The 20,592-nt window shown below is 39.5% G+C and overlaps 1 protein-coding gene across 6 annotated transcripts in view; it reads right to left on the bottom strand.

Moving 5' to 3' along the window:
- Mamld1 (mastermind like domain containing 1) overlaps positions 1 to 20,592 on the bottom strand; it is a 145,862-nt gene that overhangs the window by 8,905 nt on the left and 116,365 nt on the right. For 3 of the 6 annotated variants that reach the window (XM_028856583.2, XM_028856585.2, XM_028856584.2), the window contains one exon: positions 1,132 to 1,375. The exons of the other annotated variants lie outside the window; for them this stretch is intronic. In XM_028856583.2, coding sequence (XP_028712416.1) covers positions 1,132 to 1,375 — 244 coding nt within the window. The remainder of the gene's footprint in view (positions 1 to 1,131; positions 1,376 to 20,592) is intronic. 6 annotated transcript variants of the gene reach the window in all.

Below are 20,592 nucleotides of genomic sequence, written 5' to 3'. Positions count from 1 at the left end.
ACATGGCTTTTGTGGCCAAGAAAGCTGGGCAGGACTGGGTGAAAACATGACATTCAGAGTAGATGGAGTCTCCTGGGGTTTGATAATTCAGTTTCCCTGGGAGCTTTGGGTTGAACAAGATTCTTCTGGTTTCAGCTGAAGAGGGGGCAGCTAAGGAGTGCTGTGACTCTGAGGGAGAGAGAAATCAATAGCCCTTGACTGGAAAGCACGGTTTGTTCTTCCAGGCCAGGGCACTCAGTATAAAGAGAACAAAGCTGTGTGTACTAAAGCAGAATTTCCATTAAAGGCCAGAATCTCAGGAGGTCCTTTCAGTTTGATGACCATCTTCTGCAGGTTTCTGTACAGATAGGACAAATATCCTGTGGGCATTGGTATTTCAGGTCTCAGAACAATAACTCTATGGTTCAAATGAAATCTTCTGCCAAGGCTGGTATCCATCACTTTGCTCTCATGACCACTAATGGGACTCTGAGGCATGCCAAGTCATTCTTTCTGGACTCAAGAATTGAGAAAGAAGCTGAGCTAAACTCATAGATAACTTTCAAAAGCTTGGCATCGAGCACTGAAACATGTCCCACTAGACTGCCTGTCCTTTAGTGGGGTGATCCAGCTGCTCACCTCTGGAGCAGGAGTCTCAAGTAAGGCCAAAGAATGGTATGGGATGCAGAGCTCATAGCAGATCCCTATCAGGAGACAGAGTTTCTGAATTCTCACTAGGTATCAGAAAGGCAGGCACTGGATGGGAGATTTGGAGGTGCAGCCTCCCAGCCTGGACACAGGGTTAGGCAGGCAGGCAAATAAGCAAATGGGGGTGCTAGAAGGTGGGTGTCAATGGGAGAGATTGCCCTCAACAATCTCCAAATGTTTCTAGAGGTAAGGTTAAGGTGCTTGGACTGCTCTGCTTGCTTAAGTTCTTCACTTTCCCAAAGAATGTTAAGAAAGAAGTGTAGAAGGTACTAGAAGTTCCTCATAGTTGTACAGAGCCCTATGGGTTGCAAAGGGCCTACTTTTTAGAGCTGTCACCTCCTGAGTCCCTCCCATATCCCCATGAGGCAGGCTGGCAGGCTGAGCAGGGGAATGTGCCCCAGCTGACAGATGAGGAAAGTGAGGCACAAGGGGGGAGAGACTTACCTGCAGCATCGCAGCTAGGCAGTAGTGGAGCAGGCACCTGCCTCCAGGCCTTCGGATCCCAGCCGCCCCAGGGGGCTGCCTCTGAGGTGCTGTACGAGGAGGTGACTCGGGCCAGCTCATGAGCAAAGGAGCTGCTGGGCAGGAAGGACTCACTCCCCAGGGCCTGGCGGGATGGGGGCTGTCGCCCCAGGCTGACCTGGGGAGGCCTGGCTTCCCCAAGCTTGCAGGCTTTGTCTACATGAGTCTACAACAACCGATTGAACAATCCATCAGCTGTTTGGCCACAAAAGGCTTCTGACTGATTTGTCACTGCCCTGACCAAATAATTGGGTTCTTTGAGTATTGTGGTTATACACATCAATTGGTCTGGGGAAACAAAACCAAATATCTTTATGCTCTCAGCTTGCTATGGATCATAGACTCCTTTGAGGATCATTTGGAAGGTATGGTCTCTCTTCATAGAAAATGTACTGACTGTGTGACATCTCCTCCTCCCTGTACCAATGATTTTTTTTTATGTATTTTGGTTGGTTTGGGGGAATACTTAATGCCCATAAAAGGATTTCAAATGAGTGATGTTCTTCTTTAAGCAATCACTGTCTTGTTGGAAGCAGGAATAAAGCTAAGTCAGATAGCTGGTTCATTGACAATGATTTTGGCATATTCGGATCCCTCCCACCCTTACCCCACCCTCATAACAGAACATACAACTCAACCATGGTTTGTAGGTACTAGTGTGTAGACATGCTGAGGTGAGTGCAAAACCAGTCAAGCATGTGCCTCCTATCAGCTATACCCTAAGCTGCATCCCTCACTGCACCAGACCTGGACAGGGCCTTATGGTTTGGGGGCTAGTGTGGACATGAGCTCCCTTGCCATCTTGTCTTACAAGACAAGAATTTCACCAGTTCTGAGTGTGTGAAATGCATGACCCAGTTCCTCCATCTAAAAAATTAAAATGACCTTAGCAAAGGCAAAACTCAAATAGGTGGCCAGCAGAGCCTTGACACTTTGACAAGCACAGAAGTGTCTAGTAGCAGTAATGCCTCAAAGGACAGGGGAAGCCTGCATGATGGGGAGCTGTTCTTCTTTTCCTGTATCAGGCAGTGTCTCTTGTTTTTCATCTTTGAGCTATAAGTGGTCCACTGTGTCTACCAAGCAGCCCAGGGGAAAGGGGAATATTCATTCCCTGAATCCAAGAAAAACGTTCGGATGCATTAAACTCACTACAAGAAATACTTAGTGACCATCTATGCATATTATTTGATATAACAATAAAAACTATACCAGTGCATTTTTCAATCATTTACTGCACTCCCTGGACTAATTAACTCAATGGCTTTAAACATTTGGTCTCACTCTGTCCTGACAAATAGCTATCTATGAGGTAGGGGCTATTACAGTCTTTACTGTTCAGATGAAGATATGGAGATCCAGAGAGATTAAATTGCCCAAAGTCACACAGCTATTTAGTACCAAAGCAAGATGTAGACATGGATTTGCTTCATTCCCAAATCCACATGGAGCATGTACTAAGTTACTAACTTATGATATGGAATATAAACATTGAAGTGGAAAAATGTTATAGTGAAAGTATAGATGAGGTGTTCCAGGGGAGGTTCCAGTCATTTTAAGAATTAATTATTTATATTTAAATATGGCAATAAGAAAATGACTATCTGGAATATTTTAGAAGTAATACATGCCTATCTAAAATAAACAGGCCAACAATCCCCCTCCTAAGCCCAAACATTTCTTTTCTATTCTGATGACATTTGTCCCAATTAGTCAGCTCAGTACCACTCTACTTGGGTAGCTCATCAAGCTCTCATTTGTCCTTGGAGAGAGGCCATCAGGGTGAGACAGAGGAAAACTGATTTTCTAGAATTCACAACTCTTCATGCATATATGCTTAGCCCCTTGGTAACTCTGAATACTATTATATAGCAGGTTTTTAGAAACAAGTTCTTATGGGTCCAGACTGTCCTCAAACTTACTGAACCCACTATATAGCTGAGGATGACCTAGAATTCCTGATCTTCCTGCCTCTACCTCCATAATGCTGGGATCATAGGTGTGAGACTACAAACATGCCTTTAAACACTAGAGTTTGGAAAGTCCTGAAATACACATATTTCTCAGGTTCTGAAGACTTGCCCCACTCCTTTACGAGATTGTAAAAGCAAGAAATTGGGCTTATTCATAGAGAATGAAAGTTTTTTTTTAAGTTTCTCAGGAATCCTCTGTAATTTCATGTCTTGCAAAGGTTAGTGATGAAATTACTCAAGGAATGGTCTTCCATTTACCTATCAAAGTTAGGAAACTAGTAAGGAGACATGGGGGAGGTTTTCAATGTCTGCCTGGAGTAGGCTATGGGAGAGCAAGGTAGAAGAGGGAGTATGAGGAGGGATAACTAGCATGAAAGATGTTTGAATAAACCATATGGAAACCTATTATCATAGAAGATTAGTAAAATGTATACCGATACACGTATAAAAGGAATTTAAATGGAGTTACCCTATAACGGGGGCAGGGGATGACTCCTACAAACACCATAGGTTATGAAATAAAAGCCCAGTGCCAGGCATGGGTTACTTCTTTATGAGTTGTTGGTCAGTGGAGTCCTCTGGACTTCTAATAATTACAGACTATCACAATTACTCTTGGTTACTCTTCTAAACTTGATGGTAAGACCTCATTGTTGAAGACACTATATACCTGAGTTATAGAACCTGGAGAAATCAAGCTCGTACTGATCTGGAAGCATCATCCCTACTGACTAGCATTCATAAGATGGAAGATACTGCACATGCTACTAAAGGAGAAAAGGATCCTTAATCTCATTCACTTCTGGATGCTGTGAACTTCAATAGCAGTGGCCTGGCAAGATATGGTAACAAGCACAATAGTGGCGCAGATGTTATAGTGTGGCACAACTACTTTCTGATTGGATTTAAAGCCTTCTCTATAAGGTAAAGCTATCCTGGTGTTGTTAATAATGGTCCAAACTCCATGGCTGGTGAGTTCCATACCACTATTAGTGTGTCAGATGAGCATAGTATTAAATGGTCCCCTAAGTTATTTTTATTCCCATAGATTACTGCATTTCTTAACCCTCATCAGAGAAGCTTCTTTTTGCAATAGAAAGAGATTGACATGGAGACCCAGAATTAGTTAACATGGAGAGAATAAGAGACTATGTGTGCTTAGACTTAAATGGGACATCTATTTCACACCCCTTCCCCCAAAAGCTTTGGGTGGAAGATTGTAAGAGCAAAGGTAGTAGATGACTACACAATACAGAGTTTTCCAGACAACAGGGCAGTCACACACAGGAACTCACGGTAGCTGTGAGTACAAGACCTGTGTAAGCACTACACATGCACATGCAGGCAACACCAAGTGAATTTACTGGGTTATAAAAAAGAGATGTGAGCCGGGCGGTGGTGGTGCACGCCTTTAATCCCAGCACTTAGGAGGCAGAGGCAGGCGGATCTCTGTGAGTTCGAGGCCAGTCTGGGCTACCAAGTGAGTTCCAGAAAAGGCGCAAAGCTACGCAGAGAAACCCTGTCTTGAAAAACCAAAAAAAAAAAAAAAAAAAAAAAAAGAGAGAGAGATGTGATATTGGAAGTGAATAATGTTGAGTGGGGGGACATGGGAGGAATTAGAGGGCAGGAAATGGGGGTAGATGTGATCAAATCACATTTTATGCATGTATGAAATTCTCAGACAATAATAAGGAAAAAACATAAAGAAATGGACCTCCATCAACACGAGCATATGCTTACAGTGCCTTAGTAGTCTATCAGGCAGAAAAGCCTGCAGATGGCACATGGAACCAACTATAGCAGATGGCTCAATGGTATGGGCAGCCCTATTTTAGTAGCACAATCATAAGTGGCCTGGAACTTCTCATTCAGGTGCAGCAACATAGGAGCAGGCACTTTGAAAATCACTACAACCCCCAGTTGAAGCACAAAGTAAAGCAAAGGAAGAGATGCTATCCTATAAATGTATCTCACATATAACAATGGATTGATCTTATGACTAGAAACCTCTGGGAGTTAAAACGTCCCCAACAATCTTTTTTCTTTGTATTACAGTTTTAGGCTATGTGGTGCAGTTTCTGTTCCCCATCCACTAAAAAGCAGAAAACATGCACCTTAGCTATACAGACGTCTTCCAGTCATCTAGAGTAAAAACTGAATACCATCTCTTTCTCTCCTGATTGCAGCTAGCTGAAAAACCTGTGTTGAGCTAGTAGCAGAGCTGGAGGCCGAGCTAGGGTCTGACTTAAAAAATAAAACCAAACCCTAGACATCTAATCATTGTGCTTTAAGATGAGGTAGTCTCCTACCAACTTCACGTTCCTTCTGTCCCCTTGCTGGGCAGAGTAAGCACTGCTTGTAGGCCCTGGGTTTTCGAAGGAGCCATCTAATCCACAGTCAATTTCAGACAACTAAGGAAGGGAGTGGCAGAATTTCCTTTGGAGACTTCCGGATTTAAACAGCAGATCTAATGCATGCATCTAAATTCATTCCCTCCCAAAGATCCATGAAACTTCAGCAAGCCTCTGTGTTTAATTTTGCTTTTAAAAACAAGTTCCCACAAGGAAAGGGAAGCTAAGAGAGGAGATAATAGCACCGTAATTTGTGAAGCTAAAAAGCAGACCTGCCAGGTACCACTATAGCTCCTATAGAAGAGAAAGAGAGGTCAGAGGACTGCTTAGACCCAGGGCCCCAGTGCAATTTGGGATGCATAGCCAGACCACATTCGAAAACAACTGCAGTAGTGGTACCACCAAACAAGCCCCTCAAACAAACACCATGCAGATAGAGCAGAGCAGACTGACTACTTAGCCTCAAAGAAGGTAAATCACAAGTCAACAGAGGGGAACATGGCAAAACAACTTGGTCTATGTGCTGAAATCTTCACCATGCTCTAGAATAGGAACCTCAAGATACTCTGGTACTAGGAGGTGAGAGGAATGGGGTGGCTGCTGGCTGAAAGGTATTGAAGAAATTAACAGGTCTCTGCATCCATGGGTGTGTGCCTCTCCCCAACCCTGGCAGAGATGAGGCTTGATCCTTTGCTTGCCCCATCTCTTCTGCAAGCCTGGCATTCTGTCCACAATTTTGCCCCACATCCCAGCATGAAGGTAGGAACTCTTATCCCTTCTTAGGTTTGTTTTTCTCTTAGCTCTCACTTTCCCTTAAAGTGAAGCTAGGGACAAAGGAGCACTGGGAAAGCTCCGCTTTCTTTTCTCTGGAGGCCTTCAGCTAGTAGTGGCTTGTAACTTCTTTTAGCAAAGTGTAGTGGCATATGTTTATGATTCCAGCACTTGGGAGGCTGAGCAAGTCTGAGTGCTATGAGTTTTAGGCCAGTCTGAGCTAAGAACAAAACCAAAAAAACCCTAGACAGTAGTGAAACTATCTAGAAAAAAATGAGAATGATTCTCTTAGCATTAGGGTAATGAGGATCCTCATGTGGTGGGTGGACTGTGGTCATTAGGGACATAGTAGGGCTGGCATTTCGTTTCTCCAACCTGATCTGTGGATACAAGTTTTCTATTTTTTACTTCCTGTTACTCAGTGTATATAGATATTCCACACCATTCCACAGCCATGCTATGTTTCATAATAAAGGAGGAAAAGTTATATATGCAGTCTGATAACAATATGCTAATGAGAAATATATATATATGTGTGTGTGTGTGTGTGTGTGTGTGTGTGTGTGCATAGAAAAAATAAAATGATATATTCCAGTAGGCTAGCAGGAGTTATCCCTGGGTTATTATATATTCACATTTATATATTTTATTATTCCTTGAGGTTTGTTGGTTTTTAAAAATAATTTTCTGCATTTTTCTAGTTCAGTTCCAAAAGAACAGATTACTCTTGGAATGAGAAAGTAATAAGCACATTAAAAAATCCCCACAAAGTCCTCATGTCAAAATTAGTACAGATGAACATAAAGCCTGTGTAAGGACCATGTGTGGAAGTCTAGGCAGAAGACTGTTTTTGTGAATGTGAAAAATGGAGTTATGAGTTATGCTCTCATAACTCCCCCCAGAGTCTAGAGTTACTTCTGGGGTTGCCTCTGGAAAGTCAGCACTAAGTGTGGTCTCTCAGAGAGTAGGTACCCAGGAAACTTCTAGGCTATTTTCAATGTTTTATTTCTTCCGTTGGTCGATAGCTTATGTTTTATACTCTCTTTCATATCTACAGCATACATTCTACAATGGATTTCCTTGAGAGTCCTGGCAGTAGTAAAGAAAGTGCTATGTCAAAGGAACAATTCAAGTTTAGAGCTTCAAAAGTCACTTTGGTATTTTGTGCCAATCATTTGTCTTTCTGGAGCTACTCCAGGTGCAGTAGGTTTGGAGTGGGGCATGAAATTTAAAGCTGTGAGCCTGAAGTTGCACATTATCAGCAAGAGGTTGGGAATATGCCTGGTGCTGGCACTCTCAGTTCTGGTCTGGAATGTCAATCAACTCATGCATAGGATATGGGGTCTGTCTTCTTCCCATGGAATGTATCTTCAGACACCCAAGCAGGTGGTTTGCTAAGACTCCTATATCATGGCTGCCTAAAATCCTTCCTTTCTACTTCCAGTGAAGACCTTGTCTTCTGCTTCTTCCTTCAGACCTCTCCCATCTCCTTTTCTAACATGAGGGGCAGCACTGGGTCACCCATTCAGGCATCATTCTCTGTAGAGAAAGGAGAGGTCACACTGTTTTCCCAAGTAGTCAAGCAAGCTGAAGCCAAATTGGGAGAGCCAGCAAGATCCTAGAAAGCACTTTTTGCTGACACCTAGTCCTCTTTGGGTCTAGAATTCTGGAATACCGCCTTCTCAGCAACAATGGCTTCTTCCAGCTCTCAACTTGGTAAATGGTTGCTACAGAGCAAGGCCCAAGGTTCCATTCATTAGAGGTAGATCAAGGCATAAAGCAGAAAACTCAGTCATCAAATTTTACACTGGGCTGATGAAACTTAACAGTGGGCAGACACTAAAGGCCTGTGGACAGAGCCTTTGGGATAGCTTCAGGGCTGGGTGAAGATGCATGGCCAGATATCTATTCCAGCTAGCATTGCCTGGAATGAGTTGCAGACATCTGGGGACATGTGTCTACCTCAATAGTAGGTGGATCAGGAAATTGTGGCCTTTAGTTCTACCCTGGAGTTATAATGATCTTATCAGGTTGTGGGGTTGGGGTATGACACAACATGATGGTATGAATAGCTGTGGTAGAAGCCTGAGGCTGGTCCATTCACAAAAATTCCCAGAACCAGGCAAAATACTAGTATATAGTGATAGGCCAGCAACTATAGGAGAGATATTTGGGTGTACCCTGGCCCCAGAGAGATACATGCTGGGACAGACTATTTTTTCTTGGCACTTTCCTTTTCTTTCACAACTCTATTTTCATTACATTTCCAAAGTAATTTTGTGTGTATCTATGTGTATTGTGTGGGTGTTCTCATAGCTCAGCACATGTGTAGAGATCACATGGCAACCTGTGGGAGTTGTTTCTCTCCTTCCACCATGTAGGTCCCGGGAATTGAACTCAGGTTGTCACATTTGGTGACAAGTGCCTTTACCAGCAGCACCATCTCTCTGGCCCCCATGCCTGTTATTTCTTAAGCAATGCCAATAGTGTATTTGGGACAAATCAGCATGTGGATTGCCTTATAGTACTAAAAAGTTGACAATGCATCAACAGCAGAATCTCAGCAAATCTGGGCCTCGATGTTACCCAGTGCTGAAGCACTGGAGTAACTGTAATAAATGTGAAAATAAGCAGCCTGCTTAGAATTCTCTTAAGACAGGCACAACTAAAGCTGTTATACATAACTAATCCTTCAATGCCAAGGTGATGCCACATGCAACAAGCATCAAGGGATTTCAGGAAAATATAACTTCATTTAGTATTGAAAATGAGGTACAAGAAACTAATCAGAGAGCAATGAGTATGGGATATAGCTTAGATAGAGTTAAAACACCTCTTTGTTTAAAGGAAACTCAATGAGCTTAAAGAAAACATGTTGATAATCTAATAAGGAATCTTAACAAAAAGATGGAAACAATTAAAAATTGGGAAATTCTTGAGCTGAAAAATACATTCAGGAAAATTAAAAAACAACAAAAAAGACAACAAAAGCAGGATAGACTAAACAGAAGAAGTGGTCAACTTGAAGATAGGTGACTTGAAAATAAGCAGTTGGAGAATATAAGAGTGAAAAGGAATGAAGAAAACTTGTGAAAGCTTTGGGATAGTATAAAAAGAGAAAATATTTGGGTGTTCAAGAAAGACTTGAGAATGCCAAAGGAGTGGACAGCTTATATAAAGGAATAATAGCACTAGAAAGTTTTCCAGCCCTAGAGAAGGGTTCAAGTATCCAGGCAGAGAAAGGCCAAATGGCTCCCATTAAATTTAACTCAACTTTGCCTACACTTATCTTATAAACAGGGTCTCAAATGTTGGAGAAATTATTACAGTAATAAAGGAAAAAGAAATCTGTTAGCTGAGCATACTATACCCAGTAGAGCTATCTTTTCTAGAAAAGGAAGAAGGAATAAAAGCATTCCCAAGCAGAAGCTGAGAGCAGATCTTTCTGAGACCTTTTACACAAGTAAACACTAAATCAAAAGATACTAATGAGTAAAAATTCAAAATTCAAAAGGAAGTGTAATTACAGAAATTGAGAATTATCTAATTCTGTAAGCATGGTACATAAATTATTCATAGCCTTAGGATGAAGACTAAAGCAAAAAATGAAAAATATGAATATATTAATATACTAAAATGAGCAATACACAAAGTCATAAAGTGGAGTATCAAAGATTCAAAACATGAAGAGAAATGGAGTGCAAATGGCTAGTGTTCTTATTAGTATATTTTCTCTTACACTTTTGATTCTGTAGTTATTTTTACAACCATGCTAAGAAGCTAACATTTAGAAAATAAATTATTTTTATATGCCTCATGGTAATAAACTAAATATCTATAATGGTAAACTCGGATATAAGTCAGGAATCAAACACATGACTGGACATCCAGTTAACCACAAAGGAGAGGAGGGAAATTAGACTACAATATGATTAGAAAATAACTTTAAATAACAATGATAGTAAGATCTTACATACCAGTAATTACCTTAAATGTAAATGGATCAAATTATCTAATTAAAATGCAGAGTGATGAGACAGATTAAAAATAAAAGGCCCAATCACATATTGGTTACAAGAAACTAATTTATCTTTAAGAACACACATATACTAAAAATGAAAGGATGAGATAAGAACATTTCATGTAAAAGGGATTACAAAAAAGAGGAAGCAGTCATACTTACATCAAATAAAATAGATTTTTAAATCCAAAACAGTAAAAAGAGATAAAGGAAGGTTATCATCTTGTGTCTAAGGGGTTTGGATTTTAACAGCTCATTAACACCTAAACTCATCAGTTGAAGGCTCTCCCTCCAGCTCATGGTGCTATTTGAAGGTGGTGGAATCTTTTGGAGTAGGGTATAGTTATAGGAGCTAAAGTCATTGTGTGTATGAGTGTGTGTGTGTGTGTGTGTGTGTGTGTGTGTGTGTGTGTGTGTGTTGTGGGGGGTGTCCTTGAAGGTATTTGGGGCCTTGGCTTATTCCTCTTGATTTAGCTTCCTAGACACAAGAATGTGTGCTGTGGATATCATTCTATATAAATAAAACACTGATGGCCAGTGACCAGGCAGGAAGTAGGTGGCCAGGCAGGAAGTAGGTGGGACAAGGAGAGAGGAGAATTCTGGGAAGCGGAAGGCTGAGGGGAGAGACACTGCAGCCACCGCCAGGACAAGCAGCATGTGAAGACGCCGGTAAGCCACCAGCCACGTGGCAAGGTATAGATTTATAGAAATGGGTTAATTTAAGATATAAGAACAGTTAGCAAGAAGCCTGCCACGGTCATACAGTTTATAAGTGATATAAGCATCTGAGTGATTATTTTATAAGTGGGATTGGGGAACCTGGAAAGAAACCCTCCAGCAACAAATGGCGCCCAACGGCTCGAGTTTCCACCTTAAACCTGAGAATATTTAATAACCAATTCTAAACAGAGCCAAAACCAGGTTCCTGCTTTTTGTCTCATACGGGCAGCTAGACGCGCAAAACGCAGGTTTGAACACTGGCAGGTTCCTGGCGTGTGTGTTTGACCGGCAGTATGGCAGAAATGAGGCGTCTGCCAGCGACACATTAAGCTGTGTGGTAGATTTAGTCTTTACTAGTATTTAAAAAAAAATAGGCTTCTGGGTTACACGCTGCTTTGATAAAAGCTTAGACCCACTATTTCTGAGACTTGATGACTCCCAGAGATGGCAGAAAACGTACCACTGCCATGTTGGGAAGCTGAAATGGGCAGAGCCAGCAGCCACAGCGCCGTTTCAGGCTTAAAAGGCTACAGTTTAAAGCAATAAGTTCGCAATAAGACTGATTCAGATGAAATAGTTTATAATGCATGTAAAAATGTACATAGGCTTAAAAGAAAAAAAATATACGTTATATAAACAAATAGTATCTAAAAATAAAGTGTTTAAAAAAAACAGTGAAGGTAATAAGCCACATAAAGATGGCTATCACACATAAAATCTGGATTATGTTGTCTTTGATATTCGTAACTGAAGAAAAACATTTGATTACAAAAGCTGTTGAGTTATGCCAAAATGTATATTTTAAAGGTACTTTGACTTCAAAATTTGGATTTAAGGATATGTTGCTTTGGAAAAGAGGTTCTGCTTTTGTTTCCACAGAAAGCCAGAGGCTGTGGATTTGTTCCAGATTAAGATACATCAGGTTTGACCAGCCAAGACCCCCTGAAAGGTCTCCGATGACACCATGGCCCTGATGATCCAACATCCAGACCGGTTTCAAGGCAACTGGTTCACACAATACAGCCTCACGGACTACCCCATAGGCCTAAATTTTTCTTTGCGTCTCCATATGATACAGCGCCCCCCTCCAGCAGGAAGTAGTAAGAGATGCTACGCCCAAATTCCCAAATATACCAAGCTGGCTTTAGAGGTGGAATTGGCTCACTCCCCCTCTAAACCCAGACATATTGCTTTAAAAAAAAAATGGTTAAGAGATTCTTGTGTCCCAAATCAGAAGAGCCCTCTGGTGTGGGACAGAGAAAAACCAATATTTTTATTTAAAACAGGTTGGTTATAAATGTGATCTCTTTCTAAAAAAGAAAAGGGGATGTGATATAGATATATAGGATATGGAGATGATAAGATAAAAGGGTAGATTAATGAACCTACTTTTAAAGAACAACTTGTTTAAAATGTTTTACATTGGTATAGATTTTAGTTTATGTTTAAAATGTTTTACATTGGTATAAATTTTAGTTTATTGATACAAACTTGAAGTTAATTTTGTTATACTGTATATATATATATATATATTTCTATTCTTGTTTGAGGTATTATGTTTAACTCATTTAAAATTGTAATGGATAATTAAAAATAGATTAATAATCAGTCATCTATGATAATCATATTTGTAGCCATGTTAGTTAAGTCTTCTAGGTATACATAGATATATTTCAGATAGATAGGTAATCTTTAAACACTTCATAGACCTAGAAAATATGGCATTTAAATAACTTAAAATTCTGTTGACGTGAGACACAATTGCTCCTGGCTGCACCAATTGATCCCGAGAGAATGTTGGGTTTCTAAGACATTTCCATTTGGAAGTTTGTCTTTTTGGCACAAAATGGCCTACTGGGCAAAGAACTGCCCTTGCCTTGATGGCTGACAGTACAAATGCAATGCTGTCCTTTCTGGACAAGCGGGACACAAGGAAAGCGACCACTGTACTCTGCCAAGACAGGGTAAGATGGTCTCTCAGAATTCCTGCTTCTAAAAATGGTCTGTCAGATACTCTAGGCCTGTAGCCAATTTAAATGCACCAACAATGCTGAGAAACATTAGGTGACTGTCCAGGCTGCCAGCTGTCTTTGTCTACTCTTGCAAGATTCCCGAAAGTTGCTTGCATCCATCTACCATTTCTCAGGTACCATTATGTTCCTTCTCAGGTCTTTGATGTGGTTGAAAACTAGATAGTTGTAATTTCCTCAGTTATGATAAAAGATAAGTTAGATATAAAACCTTAAACTCACAAATATAAGATAGATAGGACATCTTCTTTAATATTGTAACTGTAATTCTTGCTCGATAATTGTTTTGTTATATGTAATTTTACCATGTTAAAGTTAAAACCTTACTTAAAAAAAAAAAGAAATAAAGGGGAAATGCTGTGGATATCATTCTATATAAATAAAACACTGATGGCCAGTGACCAGGCAGGAAGTAGGTGGCCAGGCAGGAAGTAGGTGGGACAAGGAGAGAGGAGAATTCTGGGAAGCGGAAGGCTGAGGAGAGAGACACTGCAGCCACCGCCAGGACAAGCAGCATGTGAAGACGCCGGTAAGCCACCAGCCACGTGGCAAGGTATAGATTTATAGAAATGGGTTAATTTAAGATATAAGAACAGTTAGCAAGAAGCCTGCCACGGTCATACAGTTTATAAGTGATATAAGCGTCTGAGTGATTATTTTATAAGTGGATTGTGGGACTGCGGGGCTTGGGGAACCTGGAGAGAAGCCCTCCAGCAACAAATGTGAAATAGTTTGTTCCACCATTCACTCTCCCCCTGATTTTCAGGTTCACTCTAGGCGCAAAGCAATGGGGGCCAAGCCTCTATGGACAGAAACCTTGGAAACTGTGAGCCACAATACATCTCTCCTCCTTTTTGGTTGTATCTAGTATTGTGGCACAATGACAGAAAGTTGATGAACACATGTACTGGACATCTGAATGTGCAAATGTATAATTCAAATTTTAATAGACCTATAGGGAGAGCTAGACTCCAATATAATAACATTGGAGACATTAACACTTTACTTTCAACAATGAATGGATCATCCAAATGGAGAATCAAGAAATAGATGGCAGAGTTAAATTTCAACTGAGATCAAATGGACCTAATAGTTATCTATAGAACATCCCATTCCAACAGCTATAGAATACACATTTTACTCTGTGCAGAATATTATCTAGGATAGATTAATAATAAAAGCATTGAATAATATATACTATACAGTACTCCATGAAATAAGTCTCAATAAATTTAAAAGAACTTAAATTATATTGGATATTTTTTTCCTAATCATAATGCAATAAAGTCAGAAATCAAGAAAAAGAGAAACATTTGAAACTATAAACACATGGAAATTAAATAACTTTCTTTTAAATACCTAATGAGTCAAGGAAGAAATCAAGAAGGAAAGTTTCCATTTATTATTATTATTATTATTATTATTATTATTATATGTGTATGAGTGTTTTGCCAGCTTGTATGTCTGTGCACCACATATGTGCAATTCCCATAGAATTCAGAGAAGGGCATCAGATCTCCTGGAACTGGAGTTACAGATGATTATGAGCCATCATGTGGGTACTGTGAATGGAATCCAGGTTCTCTGGAAAGGCAAACAGTGCTCTTAACCACTGAGACATCATTCCAACCCTGAAGAAGGAAATTTAAAATTACTTGAAACATGTAAAAATGAAGAGCCAATCTATGGGATACATCCAAAGCACTACTGAGAGGGAAATTTATAACAATCAACACCCATATCAAATAAGAGAAAGATCTCCAATACTGCATCCCAAGGACCTAGAAAAGCTAAAATTAACTGAACCTAAATTTAGAAGGAAAAAATTAAAACTCCAAGCAGAAAACAAACAAACAAAACAAAACCCAAAAGAAATAGAGACTAAGAAAATGTAGTCAAAATGATCAATGAAACAGAGATGATTCTTTGAGAAGACAAAAGAGAGCCAGTGAGATGAATCAGTGGGTAATGGAGCTTGCTATGAAAGCCTGGTGATCTGAGTTCAATCCTGGAAATCAAATAAAGATGAAAGGAGAGAACCCACTCCACAAATGTGTTATCTGACTTCCATATGTGTTGTAGCATGTGCGCTCCCATATCATGCAAACATAATAATAATAACAGCAACAGCAGCAGCAGTAGCAGTAACAACAATATTTTGAAAAAAAAAGATAAAACAAACAGGTAGGTTAAGAAAAGGAGACACAAATAAATAAAATTTAAAAAAAACTGAAATACAAGATGTTACAACCAACACCACATAAATACAGAATATGCATTATTATGAATAACTATATAGTAAGAAATTTGGTAGTTTAGAAAACAGACAAATTCCTAATAGACATATATATCTTACCAGCACAGAATCACAAATAATAGAAAATCTGAACAGACCAATAGCAATAGGATAGATTGAATCAGCAATATAAATGTGCTCCATTAAAGAAAAACCAAAGAGTATATGGTTTTATAGTTTAAATAAAGCCAATTTTCTTAAGTTATTTCCAAAATCAGAGGAAGAAGGGATTCGTCTAAACACATCACATGAGGCTAACAATAACTTGATTTCCAAACCATATAAACACCCTAAACAAATAAATACTGTTTTTAATAAAAATCCTTAACAAACCATCAGCATACAAGTACAACAGCATATTCAGAAGGTTGTTGACCATAACCATATGGAACTTATAAAATGGATGTAAAGGATGGTTCAGTATAAGCAAATTAATAAACACAATACACAACAGCAACAGAAGAAAGTATGAAAAACATATGATCTTCTTAATGAATGTAGAAAAGGCACATGATAAAATCCAACATTGTTCATGATAAAAACATTGATCAAATCAGCCGGAGAAGAAACGTACCTCAATATCACAAAGGCCATTCATGATAAACCAGCATTAACCTACATGAAATGGGAAAAAGCTGAAAACATCCTCTCCAGTGTCTGTACAACAAGGTAAGGATGCTCACTTTCGCCATTTTTTTTGGTGGTTTGTTATTGTTAAAGTCATGTTATGTAGCCCAGGTTGGCTTTGCATTCTCAATTCTGAAGCCTCTGCTTCTTGAGTGTTGGGATTACAGCCATACACAAGCATACTTGGCCACTTTTACTACTTTATTCAAAATAGTCCTATCTAGGACACATTCAAATTCTAAAAGAAGTCAGATGTCACTGTTTTCAAGTGATATGATCTTACATATAGAAACTTCCAAAGCTATTTTATACTAAGTAAATTTACCAAAGTTGCAAAATATAAAACAGCACGCAAAAATGATCAGAATTATTACATAATAATTATGATTTATTTGAAATAGAAATCAAGAAACAAATCCTCTTTGCAGTAGATTAAAAATGTTACCTATGCACAAGTTTAACTAAGGAGGCAAAAGACCTCTATCATGATACATTTTAAACACTGAAGAGAAAAACTAAAGAAGATAAAATTAAAATGACATCTTTTGTTCATAGAAGAATCAATATTGTAAAATGTCCATGCTACACAAAGTGATTTAGATTCAATGCAATGTTTATCAAAAGTCAGATGCTATTCTTGATAGAATTAGCAAAAACAATTCTAAAGTTTGTATGGAATTACTCAAACCTACAAATAGCTAGAGCCACCTTGATCAAAAAGAACAAAGCAGGAGTTGTTAACAGGCTAAAATGTTGCAGTAATTAAAGCAGCATGTTAGTGGCGTAGCAACAAGTACATAACAAATATATGAACTAAAATAACAGAATAGAAACCATAAAAACCATATCTATCTATCATCTATCTATCTATCTATCTATCTATCTATCTATCTATCTATCTATCTATCTACCTACCTACCTACCTACCTACCTACCTACCTACCTATCTATTTATCTGCTTATATCTAACTGACTTTCAACAAAAGTGGTAAGAATGTACATTGGGAAAAGAACAGTCTTTTCAATAAATGGTATTAGGAAAACTGGGTATCCACCTACAAAAAATGCAGGTAAATCCCTAAGTTTCAATTACAAAAAGCTAATTCAAAGTGTATTAAAGTCTTAAGTGGGGCCTGGGGATGTAGTTCAATTACTTGCCTAATACTCAGGAAGCCCTGGATTTTATTACTTGGAATGTAGAAAGTAGGCATGTGATCATAAATTTGTAATCTTGACACTTGGGAGGTAAAGGAGGAGGATCAGAAATTCAAGGTCAGTCTTGGTTACATAGTGAGTTGGAAGCCAGCTCAAAAAATATAAAGGTATTTGAAAAAATTATAAAGGTGTTCTCACATGTAAGACCTGAAATTATGAAACTATTAGAATGAACATAAGGGGGAGGTTCAGAAAATTAGAATGGACAGTTTTTTTGGGTTAGGATCCCAAAGGCAAAAGTAGGCTGTGGTGATATTTTATTTGTGCTGAAATGTGATATTTTATTTGTATGTTAATAAATAAAGTTTGCCTGGAGATCAGAGTCCACATGGCGAGCCATAGACAGAAGTCAGGCGGTGGTGGTAGTACACACCCTTAATCCGATCACATGGCAGGCAGAGTCTCTGTGTGGTCAATGACACAACCAAGTGTGGTGACACACGCCTTTAATCCCAGTACCAACCATAAAGTCCTGGAGGTCTGTATAGACAGACAGTGACGAAGAAGTGATGTGGGTGGGCTTAGAGCCAATGAGAAGGCAAAACAGGAAGGCAATAAAAGTCCTGGTTAGACAGGAAGAAGCTCTCTCTGGGGAAGCTACTGCATGGTGGTAAGCTAAGGCTAGTCATGGCTATTCACTATTTCTCTGGTCTCTTCAGCTATTACCCCTGTATTTGTCTCTGTGTTTCTTATTTAATAAGACTGTTTAGAAATTCATCTATAATAGGCAGAGTATTAAAGCAGCTTCAGCACAGCAAATGATCAAACAGTATGCATAGGAGGGAATAGTGCATCTGATATGGGGCTGAACTTAAAAACACAACAGAGACAAAACAAAACAACAAAACATTTTCTTAAAAAAAAAAAAAAAACAGCTGAGAAAACACGGCATGCAGCTAAATAGACCATTCTCCAAGGAAGACGTACAAATGACCAGCTGGTATTTGGTTCAATATTACTAAACACTGTGAATCCAAACCATAATGAAATATCACCTCACTACAGCCAGAATGACTGTTATCAAAGAGGCTAAGGAGAACAAGTACCATAGTAAATGGAAGAACTGGAAGTCTTGCACATTGCTGGAGGAAATGGTAATTAGTACAAACATTATATAAAATAATATAAATATTCCTCAAATTTTTGGAATACAGTTACTGCATCATCCAGCTATCCTACCACTAGATGCACAGCCAAAGGAAATGAATTTAGCTATGTTGAAGAGACATCTGCACTGCCATGCTATTGTAGCATCACTAATAATAGTTGTCCATCATGAGATAAATGGGTAAAGAAAATACGGTATACATCTGCATGGAATATCTTCAGCAAGGAAAAGAATGAAAACCTATTATTTGTGGCAATGTGGGTGGAACTGGAGATTATGTTAACTGAAATAAGACAAGACCAGAATGACAAATATTCCATGGTCCTATTTGTACAGGGAATCCTAAACAGATGATCTCATTGAAATAAGAGTCAAGTGGCAGAGCTATCTAAGGCTGGGGAGAGTAAGGATGGGGAGGGACCAGGAAAGGTTGACCAGTAGGTATAATTTGTATTTCTATAGGAGCCCTAAGGTGTTCTTCAAGATAGTTCCACATCTTCACGTGGTATAATTTGGTATTTCCAGTTAGAAACCATGTGTTTTAAACCAGTACAAAATTCTAGAGTTCTAAATATCAAAACTGGAAGGGCTCACAGGGATTATTGGTAGTGATATTGTGTCCCCCAATATATTGTGCATCCTAATAAATTTATCTGGGTTCAGAGAACAGAACAGCCACTAGATAGACATAGAGGCCAGAAAATGGTAGCACACACACCTTTACTCCTATCACTTGGGAGGCAGAGATCCATCTGGATCTCTGTGAGTTCAAGGCCATACTGGAAACAGCCAGGCATGGTGACACACACCTTTAATCCCAGGAAGTAATGGCAGGAAGCAGAAAGGTATATAAGGTGTGAGGACCAGGAACTAGAGGCTTCTAAGCTTTTAGGCTTTTAGCAGCAGTTCAGCTGAGATCAATTCAGATGAAGACTCAGAGGCTTCTAGTCTGAGGAAATGAGATCAGCTGAGAAGTTGGCAAGGTGAGGTTAGCTGTGTCTTTTTCTGTCTCTCTGATGTTTCAGAATTCACCCCAATTGCTGGCACTGAGTATTTTTTTTATTAATAAGACCATTTAAGATTCGTGTTACAATTGTTCACCCTAGACGTTTTCAAAGTAGGAGAGTTGGAGCAGATGCAGCAGCATCCCTTGGAAACCCATTGAAAATAAAAATTCCTAGGTCCCACATTGTCCTATGGAATCAGAAATTCTAGACGAGGGACCTAGTCACCTGCATTTTAACAAATTAGTACAACCCCAAAGGAGATTGAGCCCCAGAGAATCAAGAGGCAACTGATCTTGCTCAGCAGAGCTTCAGGGATTATGGTTCAGTAGCCACTCAACGTTGCTTTTCAATTTCACCTTTTCAAATCAGAAAATTGATGGGAATGTCATCCTGTATGGTGTGAATGTGTGTTGCTCTGATTTGGTTGGTAAATAAAATGCTGATTGGCCAGTAGCCAGGCAGGAAATATAAGCAGAGAAGAGAATTCTGGGAAGAAGAAGGCTGAGTCAGGAGATGCCAGCCTGCCATCCAGGAAGCAGAATGTAATGGCACACAGGTAAAGCCACAGAACACATGGCAACATATAGATTAACAGAGATGGGCTGAGTTTAATGTAAGAGCTAGTCAAGGGCAGGCTTGAGCTAATGGCCGAGCAGTGTGTTTACTTGGGTCTGAATGGCTGTGGACAAGGCAGGACATAGGAAAAACTTTCAGCTACAGAAAATTTTCCTTTTTTATCCATATTCCAATTCCTTCTCTATTCAGATGAGCTTAGAAATTAAGGGTCCTTGGAACACAAGGAGACACATACAGAACCAGTTCTGGGGATGGCACATCTCTAGGGTTTCTCAATTGGAGACTGAGCCCAAAGGGTAAATTGGATTTCTATAGGGTTGAGCATTTGGGAAAGTGAGATCATGGCAAAAGGGAGTGAACGCATCAGGACAGTCACTAAGACTGACTGCAGCAGTGCATGGTGGCTGATAGGTGGCCTATTCATCATCAAATATGTCTTCCTTCTCTAGATTCCTCTACCCATTCTCATTCAAGTGGTTTCACCCAGTAGCTTCATGCCCAGAAAATGTTTGGGAGGAATCTTATCTCACCTGAGATTCTAGAGGTGGGGCATTCAGTTTTGCTGACAGAAAACTGCATAGTATGAATATTATCTGTTCTAGCCAATAAATCCCTGAAGTCCCAGGACATCTGAAAAAGAATTTCCCTTGCTCCTCTGACTAGAGACTAGAATGGGGTTCTTTGAATTGGG

This window comes from Peromyscus leucopus, chromosome X (assembly GCF_004664715.2).
Source record: "Peromyscus leucopus breed LL Stock chromosome X, UCI_PerLeu_2.1, whole genome shotgun sequence".
In the NCBI taxonomy this organism is placed as follows: Eukaryota; Metazoa; Chordata; class Mammalia; order Rodentia; family Cricetidae; genus Peromyscus; species Peromyscus leucopus.
This window is presented reverse-complemented; position numbering and strand designations above follow the sequence as displayed.